The sequence below is a fragment of the Physeter macrocephalus genome, chromosome 8 (genome assembly GCF_002837175.3).
Source record: "Physeter macrocephalus isolate SW-GA chromosome 8, ASM283717v5, whole genome shotgun sequence".
Lineage (NCBI taxonomy): Eukaryota > Metazoa > Chordata > Mammalia > Artiodactyla > Physeteridae > Physeter > Physeter macrocephalus.
The window spans coordinates 5,621,183-5,636,587 of NC_041221.1; the positions used below are offsets into that span (position 1 = coordinate 5,621,183).

Below are 15,405 nucleotides of genomic sequence, written 5' to 3' on the forward strand. Positions count from 1 at the left end.
GCATTGGCAGGCGGACTCTCAACCACTGCGCCACCAGGGAAGCCCCATGTTTTCATTTTTATGTCCAGTCTGACACCCCCTACCAAGCAAGCCCCACCAGTGACACACAGTTCACCCACCCGGCCTTAGCTCCTTTGTCCTTTTGGCTGGGCTGGTGCCCCCGTATTCGGTAGCAGTGTGGGCAGAGGTGGGGACCCCTGATATTCACAGGGAGCTTTTAAAGAGTAGGAAATCTGGGGATTAGGCGGTACAGGTATTTTGGTTGGAAATGTTTCCCCACCGAGGGAGCTAAAATTTGCCATGACAGCTCAAGTCTTCATTCTACAGCTTGCTGTGGATGAAAGCAGCCCTACTCTGGGCCCCTTCCACTGCCCCCGAAGGATTAAACAGCCCGAGCAGATAATGGCTGCCTTAAAAGGATCTTGCATGACTCAGATTAATGCATGCTGTCTGTCGCCCAGGTTGGCAGCTAAACATTATTTAAAAAAAAGAAAAGAAAACCTCCAGATGACAACTCTTTTCAGACAAGGTGTGGAGTCTGTCTGCAAAGGTAAGAGACAGACACAGAGCACAGGTCTCTCCGGCCAAAGGTAGCCCAGGTGGCGCTGGGGGTGGGGAGAGGGCCAGAGCACAGAGCTGAGCTGGGGGGCGGAATTCAAGGAAAGCAGGCTCTCAGAGCAGCCACTTTTCTTTTAAGTATCCCAAACCCCTCCTGCCCACAGGTAGATGACAACACTTTTCAGGCCTGGGCTCCAGGCTCGATTTCTCAGAGGGAGACCTGCCAAGGTGGAGAGCAGTCTCCCATGCTGTGCTCTGCCACCGGTGAGAGCTCCTCTGGAATTCTCCTGGGTCCACCCTCCAAGGCAGTGCAGGGTCATGCTTGGGTGCCGAAATGGGATGTGGGTTTTATCTCCTTCATACCCTCATGCCATAAAATGCCCTTCCATTGCTCCTTGGCTGACTGAAGTCCAGGCTATTCAGAAGTGTAACTGTGAGATGGGATTTGGGAGGGCACATGTTACTCATTCCTATAAAAAAAAAGGTCACCCTTCCATCTGAACTGGGCAGCCAGAACAGCTGGCCCCTAGGGTTCTTGGACTGTAAGGTGCCGATGATCTTGGGTGCTGACCAAGTCAAAAGACTTATGAAATAAATTCCAAGGGACAGACCCACAGCAGGGACATTTCCAAGGAAAACAGTAATTGCTTCAGATGTAGACCACAGCCAGTGGGCAGAGCAGTGCCAACAAGAAGAAGAAACAATGAAAGATGACAAGTGCCTTTGGAAGCAGACCAGTACTGAGGGGACAGAGCTTCTACAACAACAACAAGCTGAATGGACTTCATAATTCCTACACTAGTCCCTTAACTCCTTAGCCCAGCAGGTGCCATGAAATTCTTGGCAACAGAGGCTGAAAATAATGTGGAAACTGGGCAACTAAGTTGGCTTTCCTGTCCCACTACCTCGCCCAAGAAGACAGTCCTGAACTGGGGGGCAGTGTGGCCCTCAGGACATTTGGCAACGTCTGGTGATTTTTGGTTGCCATGACTGGGGGTGCTGCTGGCATCTAGAGGCCAGAGACACTGATGAAGGCCCTGCAGTGCACAGGACTGCCCCCTGACAGTGAACAATTATCTGGCCCCAGGTGTCAGCACTGCTGCCGTTGAGAAGCTGAGAGGGATTCTGTGAAGCTCTGAGAAGAAGCTGAAGCATTTGGGGAAATCTCAAATAATCACAATCGTCCACAAAACACAACATTACACCACATGTAAAATGGCAGACGCAATGCCTTTGCCCCTTTGCCTGCCCGTAATCTGCTATAATCTGATGCCAGGAGCTGAAAAGCAAAAACAGCCGCCCTTCCACAGAAGTGTGTTCTTAGGCTTCCTACTGCTGAAGTCCTCTGAAGTATTTTCACAGTCTGGTCCAGCTCCAATTTCAAAGCCCCAAACGGAGTCGCTTCTTTTTGCTTTCAACAAAGGAATTTTTCTCTGTAACTCTGATTTCCCTGCCCACAAGCAAAGGTGAGTGCCAAGCCCAGAGGTCTCCTAGGTTAAATGACTAGGTTTAATGAGCACGTATTAACAACAATTATGCCAACCACGACACCTGAGCTTTCCAGTCTGTTCCTCAAACCTGATACGAGCAGCTCTTACTTGGGAGTGTCCCGTTGGGTAGATGTGCGTCCCACTTCACGTGTGCCCCAGTGCGCGGTTCGCGTGGCCTGTGAAAGCTCGCCACCACAAGATGGATCCGTCCCATCTGAGGCCCAGAAGCTGACTGCTTTGGCCTTTTCTATCACTGACCCTTCGGCTGCCACCCGTGCCTGCCAAATGCGAGCACCCCCAAACGCCCAAGGAATCCACTTTTTCCAAGCCACTTCTCCCTTCACATCTGTACGTAATCTCTGCCTCCGAGCGGGCGGGGGACTTAGAGATAGACAGCCTTGTCTTTAAACCGTACTGTATCCAATCAAAAATGACTGCCACCCCCTTCATGCATCCCGTCTGGTCTCCAGAGCCTTCCACTGCAGCCGGACTTCAAAGAGTGTATTTTCAAGCAGCTTACTTGAGAGTCGACTGGAAAGCTCTGCAGAGAGGGTTGTCATGCCGCTGGCCCGTCCAGGCGAGATGGGTGTTGCTGGGTGGACAGAAGGAGAGGCAATGGGTCCCAGGTACTGGTAGGACTGCTCGTAGGACCACGGTGGGGACGGCTGGATCTGCCTTGTATCTGCAGAGAATCAGGGAGGTCACTTACATGTAGAGTGGGTCAGGATTTAGGAAAATAAAATCTTTTCATAAAAAACCAGCGACCTTTGTTGAAATCTAATACATGTTTGTGGCCTGTTTACCAGTGTTTAATAAGCCTCCTTAAGTCCCAAAATTTGCTTTTGTCTGATGATTTCCCCCCAAAACGATACTGAAATATAATTTGTTTGATTCTTGAAGATTTTCCTCTGCTAACTGTTCCTTCCAAAGGTTTTCTTTAATCACACTAATGATGAGAGAGGCTGATTATGCTTTCCAGGTAGAAGTGTTAACATTCAGACTGTTGACTGCACGTATTGACTGCCTAGCTTTACCAGTAATCGTGGTTATCATTATCAGGTGATCACCCGTCTCTCTACTCAGTAAGCGCAAAAGAATGCAAGGGTTTGGGTCTTTTTTTGGTACCTTTGGCAAAAATATTCTGTGGCTTTTAAATGTCTTCTGTTCGGGTGAACTCTCTCCCAAGGATAACTGAAAAGAAAGTCTGGCTAGGAAACTGGCAACGAGGCCCGATGACCAGTTCACAAACCCGGCAGTGCAGAGCTGGCTCTGTCAACAAAGACTCACAGAGATGTCTTCCACTTTTCCTCAAGACCTCCAGTTTGCAACTTTTAAAGGGCAGAATGTTGAGCAAGTATTTTACAGATTGCCATTAAAAGAGGCCTGGTTTGTAGTGAGGTGAATGGGCCTAGAGTCTGTCATACAGAGAGAAGTAAGTCAGAAAGAGAAAAACACATACCATATGCTAACACGTATACATGAAATCTAAAAAAAAAAAATGGTTCTGAAGACCCTGGGGCAGGACAGGAGTAAAGACCGCAGACGTACAGAATGGACTTGAGGACATGGGGAGGGGGAATGGTAAGCTGGGATGAAGTGAGAGAGTGGCATGGACATGTATACACTACCAAACGTAAAATAGATAGCTAGTGGGAAGCAGCCGCGTAGCACAGGGAGAGCAGCTCGGTGCCTTGTGACCACCTAGAGTGGTGAGATAGGGAGGGTGGGAAGGAGACACAAGAGGGAGGAGATATGAGGATATATGTATATGTATAGCTGATTCATTTTGTTATAAAGCAGGAACTAAACACACCACTGTAAAGCAATTATACTCCAATAAAGATGTTAACAACAACAAAAAAAAAGAGGCCTGGGTGAGAGAAGAGACAAAGATCTGACTTCAGAAGATTTAGCATTTTGTAAATTTGACTCCAGCATTCATAGGAGTCTTAGTTTTCAAAAGCATCATACTGTTTGCAGAGGAGGAAAAAAAAAAAACAACCTTCTAAGGCAGAATGTGTAAGAAAATTTAAAAATCAACCACTGTCTCACCATAAGATAGCTTTACATTTCTGTCTTAGAATTAAACGTTAATTTTCTCTTTGTGTCCCACCTTCTTTGTAGACAAAGGTGACAGCAAACTACACTGACTCCAAAGGGTCTTCATAGCCAGGGGTTCATGATGCTGGGAGTAAATACAGAAAGAGCAAAGTTCCTTAGGAGAACAACAGGTGTCAGTTTTCTGTGTGTCGTGACATAAAGAAATGAGTTCTTCCTACTCGTTATACATTGTCCACATCTCCTCCCTCTGGGGCTTTTCACTTCCAGTTAAAATGTCCCGTGTCTTTTATGCCTTTGAAGCTGTCACAGTGGAGAAGAGAATCAAGTAATTGGGGATCCAAGTCTTCCTTCTTACTCTTCTCCCGAGAGCCCTCTACCCGGTTTCCCTCATACTGATCTACTTCTTTCTTTTCTTTAAAATAACTGACTTTTTAATTTTGAAGAACCTGGGGAAATATTTTATCTTAGAATCTTATGAAATCTACTATTAAAGAAAGGTCTTCATTTTCTTCTGAATTTTAGAGAATTGAGGGGATGGCAAGGAATAAAGAGCCGGTCCATTCCAGACTCAGTGGAAAATAAGTGTTCAACTACAGTCAGAGATCCTGCATAATCTTACAGCTAACAGTGTTTCCAGCAATTGAAAGCAAATAGCAATAGCAGATTGTTTAACATTCCCATACTGCTACAAGTATTTTGCTCCAAGTGAAAATAAAATTATATACTCAGATATTTTCCATAAGACATGCACATGTCCTGGATACACGTATTTACAAAGTGAATATATATAGTATTCAAATATTTTAATCATTTCAAAAGCAAACAGAGGAGGTTTTATAATTGTCATAAAGCCCCCGGGGTGTGAATTGCGGTACAGTAATTCATGCGTTGTTGTGTAGACAGCCCAGCACCCCTAACCCCATGTCTAAAACCACAGTAAGCATAAAGTATTATGCCATGATTCATGCTCTGTCATGTTTTACTGTCGTGAAAAAGTTGTGCTAGGCTTTTCTAAACTCATAATTAAACCATGCAAATGTTGCATAATGTTTCACAGCCTTTTAAAAATATGCTTCGGTAAAATGATCTTTATGATTAAAGTCCCGGTTCTATGATTTTTTTTTTTTTAACACAGGGTTTCAAATTCAACATCTTCTTACTTCACGCCACAACTCAGCCTTTCAGTGCTGGTTGGGGGACAGCACTAAAAACCCAGTGACCCCTGATCATTTTTCATATCTGTGACCACAGTGAACTGTGTCTGGCTTCATTGGCAGCAGTGGGCCAGAAGGTGGTGATGGCGAGCTTCTCATGTCGGAGTTTCGCGTGTTTTCTTCTATTACGTGGATTACTCATTAAAACAAAAACAAAACAAAATAAGAAACGAAGGGCCAATAATATGGTTTGCTGAGTTCACTGTTGAGTTACCATTCTTGCCATGATGGGGCCAACGTGAACACACGAAGGCAAGTATGGAGGTGACAGTGCAGTGGGCCGCCCGAGCACTGGACTGAGGCAGGAGACGTGGCCTCTGGCCCATATGTGTGATGACCCTGGGTTACTTGCTTGCCCTTTCTTATTCTCATTTCTGAAAGGAGATGATCTCTAAGCCCCTTTCAGTGGTGACAGTGCAGGATCCTAATTCAAACAGGTCCCAAACAGTACTTCTCTGCTTAACTCGTATGTTAAACAGAGTTAGGAAGAATCAGGTGGGTGTTTGAGGTGAAGAATGCTGCTTGTAATAGTAAATACATGTATTCTGGGAAGAGGAAGTAGGACAGGGATAAGATGGGGGTTATCAAGAAAAAAGTCATAGGCTGAGGAAGGGAACCACTGTCCGTCATTCTTCAGAGGAGGGCTGCTTGTTCTTGAAGGGGATGCCTCTGATAGGTCAATCCACCAAAAAGAACAAGTTTATTGAAACTTACTGTGTGCCAGGCATGTGCTAATTTATGAGTAAGACCAGTAAGGTCCCTGTCCCATTGGAACTTAGTGAAGATCCCAGGACTGTATGATGCTTGGAAAGGCTTTTTCCTGTTGCATTAATCATCATGCTGAGTTACTTCATTCATTCACTCTTAGGCTCATGAAGTTATTTACTTCCTCATTCATTCATGTTGCCAATGAACTTTTTGCTTAATTAGGGCCACTGTTTTGGGAACTCAGTAGCCAGTGGATTATAGTCCTTGCCTTCTGGAGTTATGGCTAGTGGGGGCTGTATCCACGTGAACAGCTGGATTACCTCCCTAAACGGGACTTGCAAACAGACGTTCCCAAGTTAGAGATAAGAACCCTAGTGGTATTTATTACATGCTATGTTATACCTCTGAGAGGAACAGACAAGGGAAAGCACCTAATTTAAGTGATAAACTGATTTCGGTTTGCATTCTCCCTTCACCATAAACTAGCTGTATGACCTTGGGCAAGTCACTGATTTCCTCGGATACGTAGTTTTCCTACTTCAAAGGGTAATAGGGATAAGTGAGATAAACTGTATATAAAGTGGGTATCACTGTGTTGGGCCATATTAAATGCTCAGTAAGTCTGGCTAATTTTTATGATTATATTATTAAAAAGGAAAAGAAATCCATGCCAAGGGACATATCTGATATTTATTGGTAAGGCCACACACACCTGCTCCAGGAGGAGACTCAGGTAACACTGTTCTGTTCACTGAAAAAAGGCTGACACGCAGAGTCTTCAGTACCAGAGAAGAAATGGGCTCAGGAGATTAAGTGGTAAATGGGCAAGAAAACTGGAGAGTTGAGGTGAGGACGGAGAAGGTGAGGATCCAATCTCAACCAGCTCATGTTTCTGTTAAAAAAACTACTGGATTAGAAAATTTAAGTTTGAGTCTGTCTGCATCCTGTTTTTTCCAGGGTGCATAATGTTTTGATGCAGCTGCTCTACTGAGGCCGTTTTACGATGGGTTATTTTTAGCTTTTTGATCCATCAAGTAGTGAATAAAACAGCCCCCTTCCTCTGAGATCCTGAGCCCCACTCCTTTCCGTTTGAAATGAGGTCAAAGAAGGGGGGGAGTTAGGAATAAGGGGGGGTTGAGGCTAGTGGTGAGCTCAGAGGTATCCATAGCATACATAAGAGATAAGAGGGTAGGGTGCTTTTACCTTTGAGGCAGCAATATCAAAATGTCTTCAAAGTAAAAAATGACCCTATCAGATAATTCAAGTCAAAATGTTCTGCTGGTTCCAAGTTCAGCTCTGAAATGTCAAGAGCTTAGAAGTTATCACTCCCATCTTTACAACAAGAAAAAAACCCTAAAACTGATAATCCACGATTTTTCTCAGACCTAGTAGAGAATTGAGGTCATAGGGCAAAGTGCCACCCTGAAATCTTGAGAGAGGTGAATACAGAAAATTATGCTGAGGTGTGCTTACTGGGAGCAGAAGCCACTGGAGCCATGAACTGGTAGGAACATTTAAATGGTAATTTTGACAAATTGTTGGAGGCTGAGTATAGACTAGTGTGAGAGTAAGAAACTCCTGAGGGCTGCATTCTTGTCTGTGTGTATGGGGGTGGGGTGGGGACACTTTCATGGGTTTTTCATTTAGGGACTCCTCCAGCTCTTCATGGGATCCAGTATAATAGCAGCGGGTTACAGCTGAAGGAGCTGCAAGACAGACTATTTAAGGAAGGGTTCTTAGGGAAGCCCAAAGACAGAAACAAAAACAAGGACATTAGTGGAATTTAAAGCCTCTGGCACCTTCAGCTACAGCAAACATTAAACACAGCCCAACTCCTAGTTAGATGAACATAAAATCTCACACCAGAGGCCTATTTACTTCAGTTCCTGTTATCTGATACATCATATCCAGCTTCCAAATCAGAAATAAGGCATGACAGAATGCAAGAAAAAAAATCTGAAGAGAGAAAACAAGCGTCAGAACCAGACTCAGATGTGACATAAATTTTGGAGTTATCAGACAGGGAATTTAACTGATCAATATGTTAAGGGCTCTAGTGTGCCACAACTACTGAAGCCCGCACACCTAGAGTCCGTGCTCTGCAAAAGAGAAGCCACCGCGGTGAAAAGCCCGCGCACCGCAACAAAAGAGAGTAGCCCCTGCTCTCTGCAACTAGAGAAAGCCTGTGCACGGCAACGAAGACCCAACTCAGCCAAAAAAAAAAAAAAAAAAAAAAAGGGCTCTAATGGAAAAAGAAAACAGCATGGAAGAACAGATGGGTAATGTAAGCAGGGAGAGAGAAACTCTTAAGACTCAGAAGGAAATTCTGGAAATGAAAAACACTGTAACAGATATTAGAAATACCTTTGATGGGCTCATCAACAGACTGGACATGAGTGAGGAAAGAATCAATGAAATATGAAAGAATTTCAATGAAATTGAAAATATGTCAGTAGAAACTTCCCAAACCATAAGGTAAAGAGAAAAAAGAAAGAAAAACAGAAACAACAAGTCAGAACATCCATGAACTTTGGGACAATTTCAAAAGTGTAATATATGTGTAGTAGAAATATCAGAAGGAAAAGGAGAAAACAGAGTGGAAGAAATATTTGAAGTATTAATAGCTGAGAACTTGACAAAATTAATGACAGACACCAAACCACAGAGCCAAGAAACTCAGGGACCACCAAGCAAAATAAATACCAAATAATCTACATCTAGGCATATCATATTGAAACTGCAGAAAACCTAAAGACAGAGAAAATCTTGAAAGAAACCAGAAAGGAAAGGTGTGGGGCAGATACCTTGCCCAGACAGGAACAACAGTAAGAATTACTTCAGACTTCTCTTCGGAAACCATGCAAGCAGAAGTAGCGTGTAGTAAATAAAGTGTTGAAAGAAAAAAGCTACCAACCTAGCATTCTATATTCAGCAAAATTATTCTTCAAAGGTGAAGGAGAAATAAAGCCATTCTCTGACAAACAAAAACTGAGCTAATTTATCCAGCAGACCTGTCCTGCAGGAAATGTTAAAAAAAAGTTCCTCAGGGAAAAGGCAAATAATATACGTCAGAAACTTGGATCTACATAAAGAAAGGAAGAGCATAATAGAAAGAATAAATGAAGGTAAAATAAAGTCTTATTTTTCCTATTCTTAATTGATCCAAAAGATTACTGTTTAAAGTCATAATAGTAATGTATTGGGTGGTTGTAAGAGATGGATAAGTGAAATGAATGACAGTACTGACAGAAATGGGAAGGTAGAACTGGTCTTGTGTTATCTGATGGTGACTTACATTCATTACACATGTATTTTGCAAACTCTAGGACACCACTAAAAACATTTTTTTAAGTATAACTGATACACCAAGAGCAGAGATAAAATGGGATGGAATCAAATAAAATGCTCAGTTAAAACCAGAGAAGGCAGAAAAAGAGGAGAAAAGAAGAATAGGTGTGACGAATATAAAACAGTTACAAACATGGTAGATGTTAATCCAGCTGTATCAGTAATCGTTCTAAATATGAATGGTCTAATACATGTACCAACTGAAAGACAGAGATTGTCAGAGTGAATTAAAAACAAAAGTATGTGTTGTCTACAAGGAACCTACTTTAAAGTGTCAGGTTGAAAGTAAAGGGGTAGAGAAAGACTGGGCTAACAGTCATCAAAAGAAAGCCAGAGCAGCTGTATTAATTTTATACAAAACTGACTTCAGAAGAAGGAAAAATTTTAGGGAAAAAGGGGAATTACATGAAAAAAGACTATATATATATAATATATATATATATATAGTCTTTATATAATGGAATCACTTTTCTGTACAGCAGAAATTAACATTGTAAATCAACTATACTTCAATAAAATACATTAAAAAAAAGAGGGGACTTACATGATGAAAAATGTTATATCTAAGAAAGCATAACAATCCTTAACATGTATGCACCTAACAGAGTGTCAAAAGACATGAGGCACAAACTGATAAGACGACAGGGAGAAAGAGAAAAATACACAGTTATAGCTGAAGTCTTCACAGTCCTCTTTCAGTAATTGATACATCAAGCAGGCAGAAAATTAGGGCACAGTTCCTCTGAACAGTGCTACCAACCAGCTTGACCCGATGAACATCTTCGGAAAATTCCATCCAACAACAGCAGAGTACACGTTCTTTTCAAGCTCACAGGGAACATCCACCAAGATAGACCCTAGAACACACCTTAAAATTAAAAGAACAGAAATCATACGAAGTGTACTCTCAGGCCACATGGATTTAAGCTAAAAAGTCAGTGACAGAAAGACTGGAACATCCCCGAATATTTGGGGCTTCAACAGCACGCTTCTGAATAACCCACGGGTCAAATAAGAAATCTCAAGAGAAATGAAAATGTATTTTGAACTGAATGAAAATCCAACACCACAATTTGTAGGATGCAGCGGAAAGCAGTGCTTAGAGGGAAATTTATAGCATCTTAATGTATATATTAGAAAAGAGGCATGATTCAGAATCGATGAGCTTCCACCTTAGGAAACTAGAGAAAAAAAAGAGCAAAATAAACCTAACGCAAGCGGAAGGAAAGAAATGATAAAAGAGGAGAAATCAAAGAAATCGAACACAAGAAAGCAACAGAAAATGAACAAAACCAAAAGCTGCTCTTTGAAAAGTTTAAAATGTCCTACTTTGCCCTCATGTTCCTGCAGGGCCATAGAAGAGGATGGCCAGAGACGCCTCCCGGTTCTCTGAGCACCTACGTCTGTGGGCTTTTTAACACCCACCCTCAAAACCTGGGTCCCCTAAGGCACACAGGCGCCCACATGCTGGGTGACCTTCTCCGCCTGGGGCCAGAAGGTTGACGGGTTCTGTTGTTGGTTAGAGTTAGAAGGCCCTTTTCTTTGGCTATTTAGCTGATATCTTTAAAGACCTGATCTTTCCGACACCTTTCAGAGCCATTTAAAAACAAAGACCAGACAAGTTACGTATATGCATACGTAACAGGGCCCCAGTGTCTGTTTTTAAGAGCCAAACCTAAGTGGTGAACATATAAACCCTCCAGGCGGCTCTGGATTTTCCCCAGAGGGTTTTTTCCCCCTTTCAGCTTGGAAGGTGGCAGGGCAGTTCCCAGGGTGCCCTCCAAGTTCACCTCAGTCATGGGCAGCTGGTGTAATGCCCTCTTGGATGCCTGAGAACACACAACAGGATGTGACTCAGGACTCAGAGATGTGAGTCAGTTTCCAGGCCGATGTGTCAGGGCGAGCCCCGGTGGTGGCTTGTATCTCCCTGTCTGGGACCCCCTGGAAGAAAGATCCGGGCTCCCCTGTGAACAAAAAGGGTGCCCCCAGATGCTCCGCTGCTACCTTCAGAACCATGTGATATCAGCTTTCACGGCCCCAGGGCCTGCGTCCTTCTCTGCTACGAAAGAGGCATTTCCCTGGAAGTCCCACCGTCTGTCTGAAGCGCTGTTTCCTCCGGCCTGTGCGGTACAGGTGTAGCAGAGAACACCAAGCAGGAATAGTGAGTGGTGCGTCCAGGCAGAGACACTAATGAGCCTGGTGTTGCTATCAGTGAAACACTCTGCTAACCGTGAGTCAGTGCCCACCAGCTCTGGATCCTGGAAAAAGAAGTTGTGAAAGAGCTCCGGTATCTGCCAGCCGTTTGTCTCTGCTGGCCGAAGACATCTTGGTTAGTCATGTACAGCTAGGATGCATTCATTGTTCCAGCAATTACTCTGAAGGGAAGCATCCAGCACCAAGCCGGGGGCAGAGGCCTGCCTGGGGATGCTGCGTTTTAAAGGCCGTTAGGGTCTTGAGGGATCCCGTCCGCCTAGCCGACCGGTGGGCCCAGGAGGTGACAGGCTACCTGCGGGAGGGCAGAAGGGAGCTGTGTGACCACGTCCTTACCCCTCACTGCCTTGGGGACCCATCCTCTTTACCCAACCGGCAGAGGCTCCCTGGCTTTGTGGTCGGGGCGCTGGGAGTCCAGAATGCTGGTTCCTAACACGAGAGCCACCGCCAACTCCGGCGGCTCACCACAGCCCTTTCCCTCTCAGACCTTTGTTTCTTCATCTCTAAAAATGGGGGTAACCAGACTCACCTGCCTCGCAGGTGTGAGAGTTAATTACCGTTTGTGGAGCAGCTTTGAGAGCCGCAGATGAAAGGCGCTCCGTAAATGCAAAGAGCTATTCCTCGTTAGACGTGCCAGACAGTTCCCAGGGGAAACAGTCCAATGCAGCCACGAGGCCTCTCCCCTCGGCCAGATCAGTCTGAGCCGCGTCTGGAAAAAGGCTCTGGACTCAGGCAGAGTTGTCTCCGAGGCAGGGTTTGGGGACAAGTCACTGGCTTCTAGAAAAGATGGGGGTCTGGATAACACCTCTGATTCTCTGCCAGCACTGACTCCCTCAGTCTGGGGGAGAGTGGCCTTCAGGTCACACGGGGTACAGGGATCTTGGTTCCAAGAGAAAGGAAGGCACCTTCTGACCTCTGCTCTGTCCTCCCTCGCAGACAAGTTATTTCCCTGGCCTTTGTCAGACAAACGTCCATTGCAGACATCTTCCCGTAAAGATTTTCTGCACCCTCGCTTTCTGAACCTCTGTCCCCCCGCCCCCATACACACTTTCCAGGCCTGAACTGATTCTACAGATGGGCTGGGTAGACTCCTGTAAGGCCAGGCCATCACGGGCATGTTCAGATTATTCCACGACCGCCCTGCTAATTTCTGTCCATTCCTCCATGTCTGTCTCTTCCAACAAAAATCTCAAAACATGGAGGAGGGTAAAAATGGCTCTCTGCTCCCAACCACTCATTGTCCAGCACCCTCGCCCCCTTTGCTAGTTCCCGAAAGGGGTGAGCCAGAGATACGTGTCGAGGGCTGGGAAATCTCAGGCAGCTTCTAGCTTGGGACCAAGACCCCGGCGCAGAAATGAGGACCTTCACTCACGGGAGCCAAATTACTGACGCCTCAAAGCGGGACGCTACCAGCGGGAGAGGCACGGCACCCCTAGGACTGCCCATAGTTAAAGAAACTTAATTTGATGAAGGAACATCCCACCGAGGGCAGCACATGCTCTAAAGAGGACGGTGCAGGCTTGAGAGCCTTGTTCCGTGGCCCAGGGCGTGAGACTGTCAGAGCCAAGCTACAGTCCCGACTGACCACCGAAGGCCGTGTGCCGATGGGGTGGGAGGGGAGCCTACGGGACTCCCGGGGGGGAGGGGGGGCGGGCAGCCATCTCTCTAAGTAGATACAGTAACAGCCGTCCCTTGGGCAGATCCTATCAAGTAACATGGCTGAAGCTTTGCCAGGGTCCTTGAAATGCCTCAGGGTGGCAGCAGGCAAGAACAAGAGTGATGTTATCACTGGGACCTCAGGGGCCGGAAGGTGACTGCCCCCGCCCCCGCCCCGTGAGTTGTCGGTGTTGGAGGATGCTCTTAAGGCCGCCGCGTAAGCACGTCTGACGCACGGCAGGTGCCCGTGAGGCCATCCTGCAGCCTGGCTGCCTCGGAGCGCCACCCACCCCCTCCGGCTCTGTGCTAAACTTTTTACTTCAGCACTTCTGTGGGGTTGTAAAAAGTTAGGGCCTTTTGACAAATTCTGTTGTATTATTATTAGATTGATTGATTTGTTGTAAAGTCAGGATGCAAATCCATTGCACCATACTTTCAAGCTCCAGGCTGTAGCCTACACACAAATTTTAGAGTGGCTCAAAGCCCGGCCAAGCAGCCTCTGTGTCTTGTGCTCTCATGTGACATGTGCCCCAGTGCACCCGCACTCGATTTTACACCAGATACTCTGGTTTTAAGCAGCAAACTCGGAAACATGGCGTTCTAATAAAACCAGAAGAAGACCTCTCATGAATGGGGAAAAAGGGAGTGCAATAAGTACCATCTAGAGAATGCTGAAAGAGAACACAGAAGACACTGAACTCTCCTTCGGTTTGTGTCGGCTCCAAACATTTCCAAGTGTTGGGGACCTCGTCCCCGAGCTGCCCCGCAGGGAGAAAGGGCCTGGACGAGGGCACGAGGGCAGGCTTTGGGAGTCTGAGAGACGAGGACCGAGCCCCGGCTCGCCCCTCACTCACCCTGTGCTGAGGCCAGCAGCTGAAGCCCTCGGAGACTCGGTTTCCCCACCTATGAGGGGCTTGGGGGGAAGAAACGGCATCCGGACTCCAGCGGCGTTAATGCGCCCTCTGGCTCCTAGTAAGGCTCCTCTCCCCTGTCCCCTCAGAGAAAGAGTCGTGTCCAGAGAGGGCCTCCTGCTCCGTGCCCCTCAGGCCCGAGGGCCCCATACGAAGGAGGAGGGCGGGCATAGCCCATGCGGCCGCCAGGACCAGGCCCGCCTCGGCCTCGGCCGGAGGTGCAAAGCCCTCAGCCCCTCGCCCGGGCAGACGTGGTTTCACCATCGACGTGAGCGCCATTCCCGCGGCACCTGCCCAGCCTGCCAAACCGAATACAAGCCCTTCCGCCCGCCGGGCGCCAGCCTCGCTCAGCGGGCGCGCCCGGCCGCCCTGCCCGGTGGAAGGCGCCCGCCAGCCGCCGCACGGACACCGAGGAGGCGCGGTTCTTCACCTTCGGGGCTGGGAGTCAGGTTGAGTGGCAACCGCTCGCTCTCTGAGAGCTTCCATCCACACCCAGCGTGAAGGACGTTCTGCCAAGGGAAGTGCAGTGACGCCCAAGCTGGAGCGCTACCCCACTGACACGTGCTCGCCGGCCGAGGCAGCGGCTGCCTCTGGTTCTCCTGTCCTCCCCACCTGTCCCCGCCGACCCGCCCCAGCTTCCCCTTCCCGACCCACACGCTCCTGGTTTTCCTTTGCCACACGTCAGGCCCGGGCTCCCGGGATTCCCAGACCCCCGGGGGCGTCCCCCGTCCGCAGCCCTCTAGCACCCTTCCTCGGGGGGCATGAACACACCGCACCTGCCTCGAGGGGCAGCCAGCACTGCCTGGTTCCTGGCTGTCCCTTCACCTCCCACGCTGCACGTCCACGACGCCCCGGGAAGGTCTCTGGACGTAGAGCAATGGATTTCTCCCTCGGAAAGGGCGCTGCCATCCCGGCTGGCCCCGACCCTTTTCTCCTCCCACTCTGCTGTGCCTGAGGTAATGGCACACCGAGACAGCCTGGTCTCTTCACATAAGGAGGGCCCTTACCCCTGACGCTGGAGACAGAAGACGCTGCGATTCGCGGACCCCCATCTTTGCGGTTGGGAGACGGCGGGACCGGCAGTCCGGAGCCCAGTGTCCCGCTTCATTCCTAGAATGTGACACCCTACAGCGCCGCCAGCTCTGGTTCGCTTTTGGTAAACATCTTTTCGGAGTAGTGTTTGCTATACGTCTTAAACGCAAGGCTTCGCCATACAGAAAAAGCCCCCAAGGAATGGCTCCGTTACGC

General features: G+C 47.2%; 1 protein-coding gene across 4 annotated transcripts in view; it reads right to left on the reverse strand.

Annotated features, from left to right (window-relative positions):
* RUNX1 (RUNX family transcription factor 1) overlaps nucleotides 1-15,405 on the reverse strand; it is a 246,861-nt gene that overhangs the window by 8,146 nt on the left and 223,310 nt on the right. For 3 of the 4 annotated variants that reach the window (XM_028492634.2, XM_007127982.4, XM_055086400.1), the window contains one exon: nucleotides 2,569-2,730. The exons of the other annotated variant lie outside the window; for it this stretch is intronic. In XM_028492634.2, coding sequence (XP_028348435.1) covers nucleotides 2,569-2,730 — 162 coding nt within the window. The remainder of the gene's footprint in view (nucleotides 1-2,568; nucleotides 2,731-15,405) is intronic. 4 annotated transcript variants of the gene reach the window in all.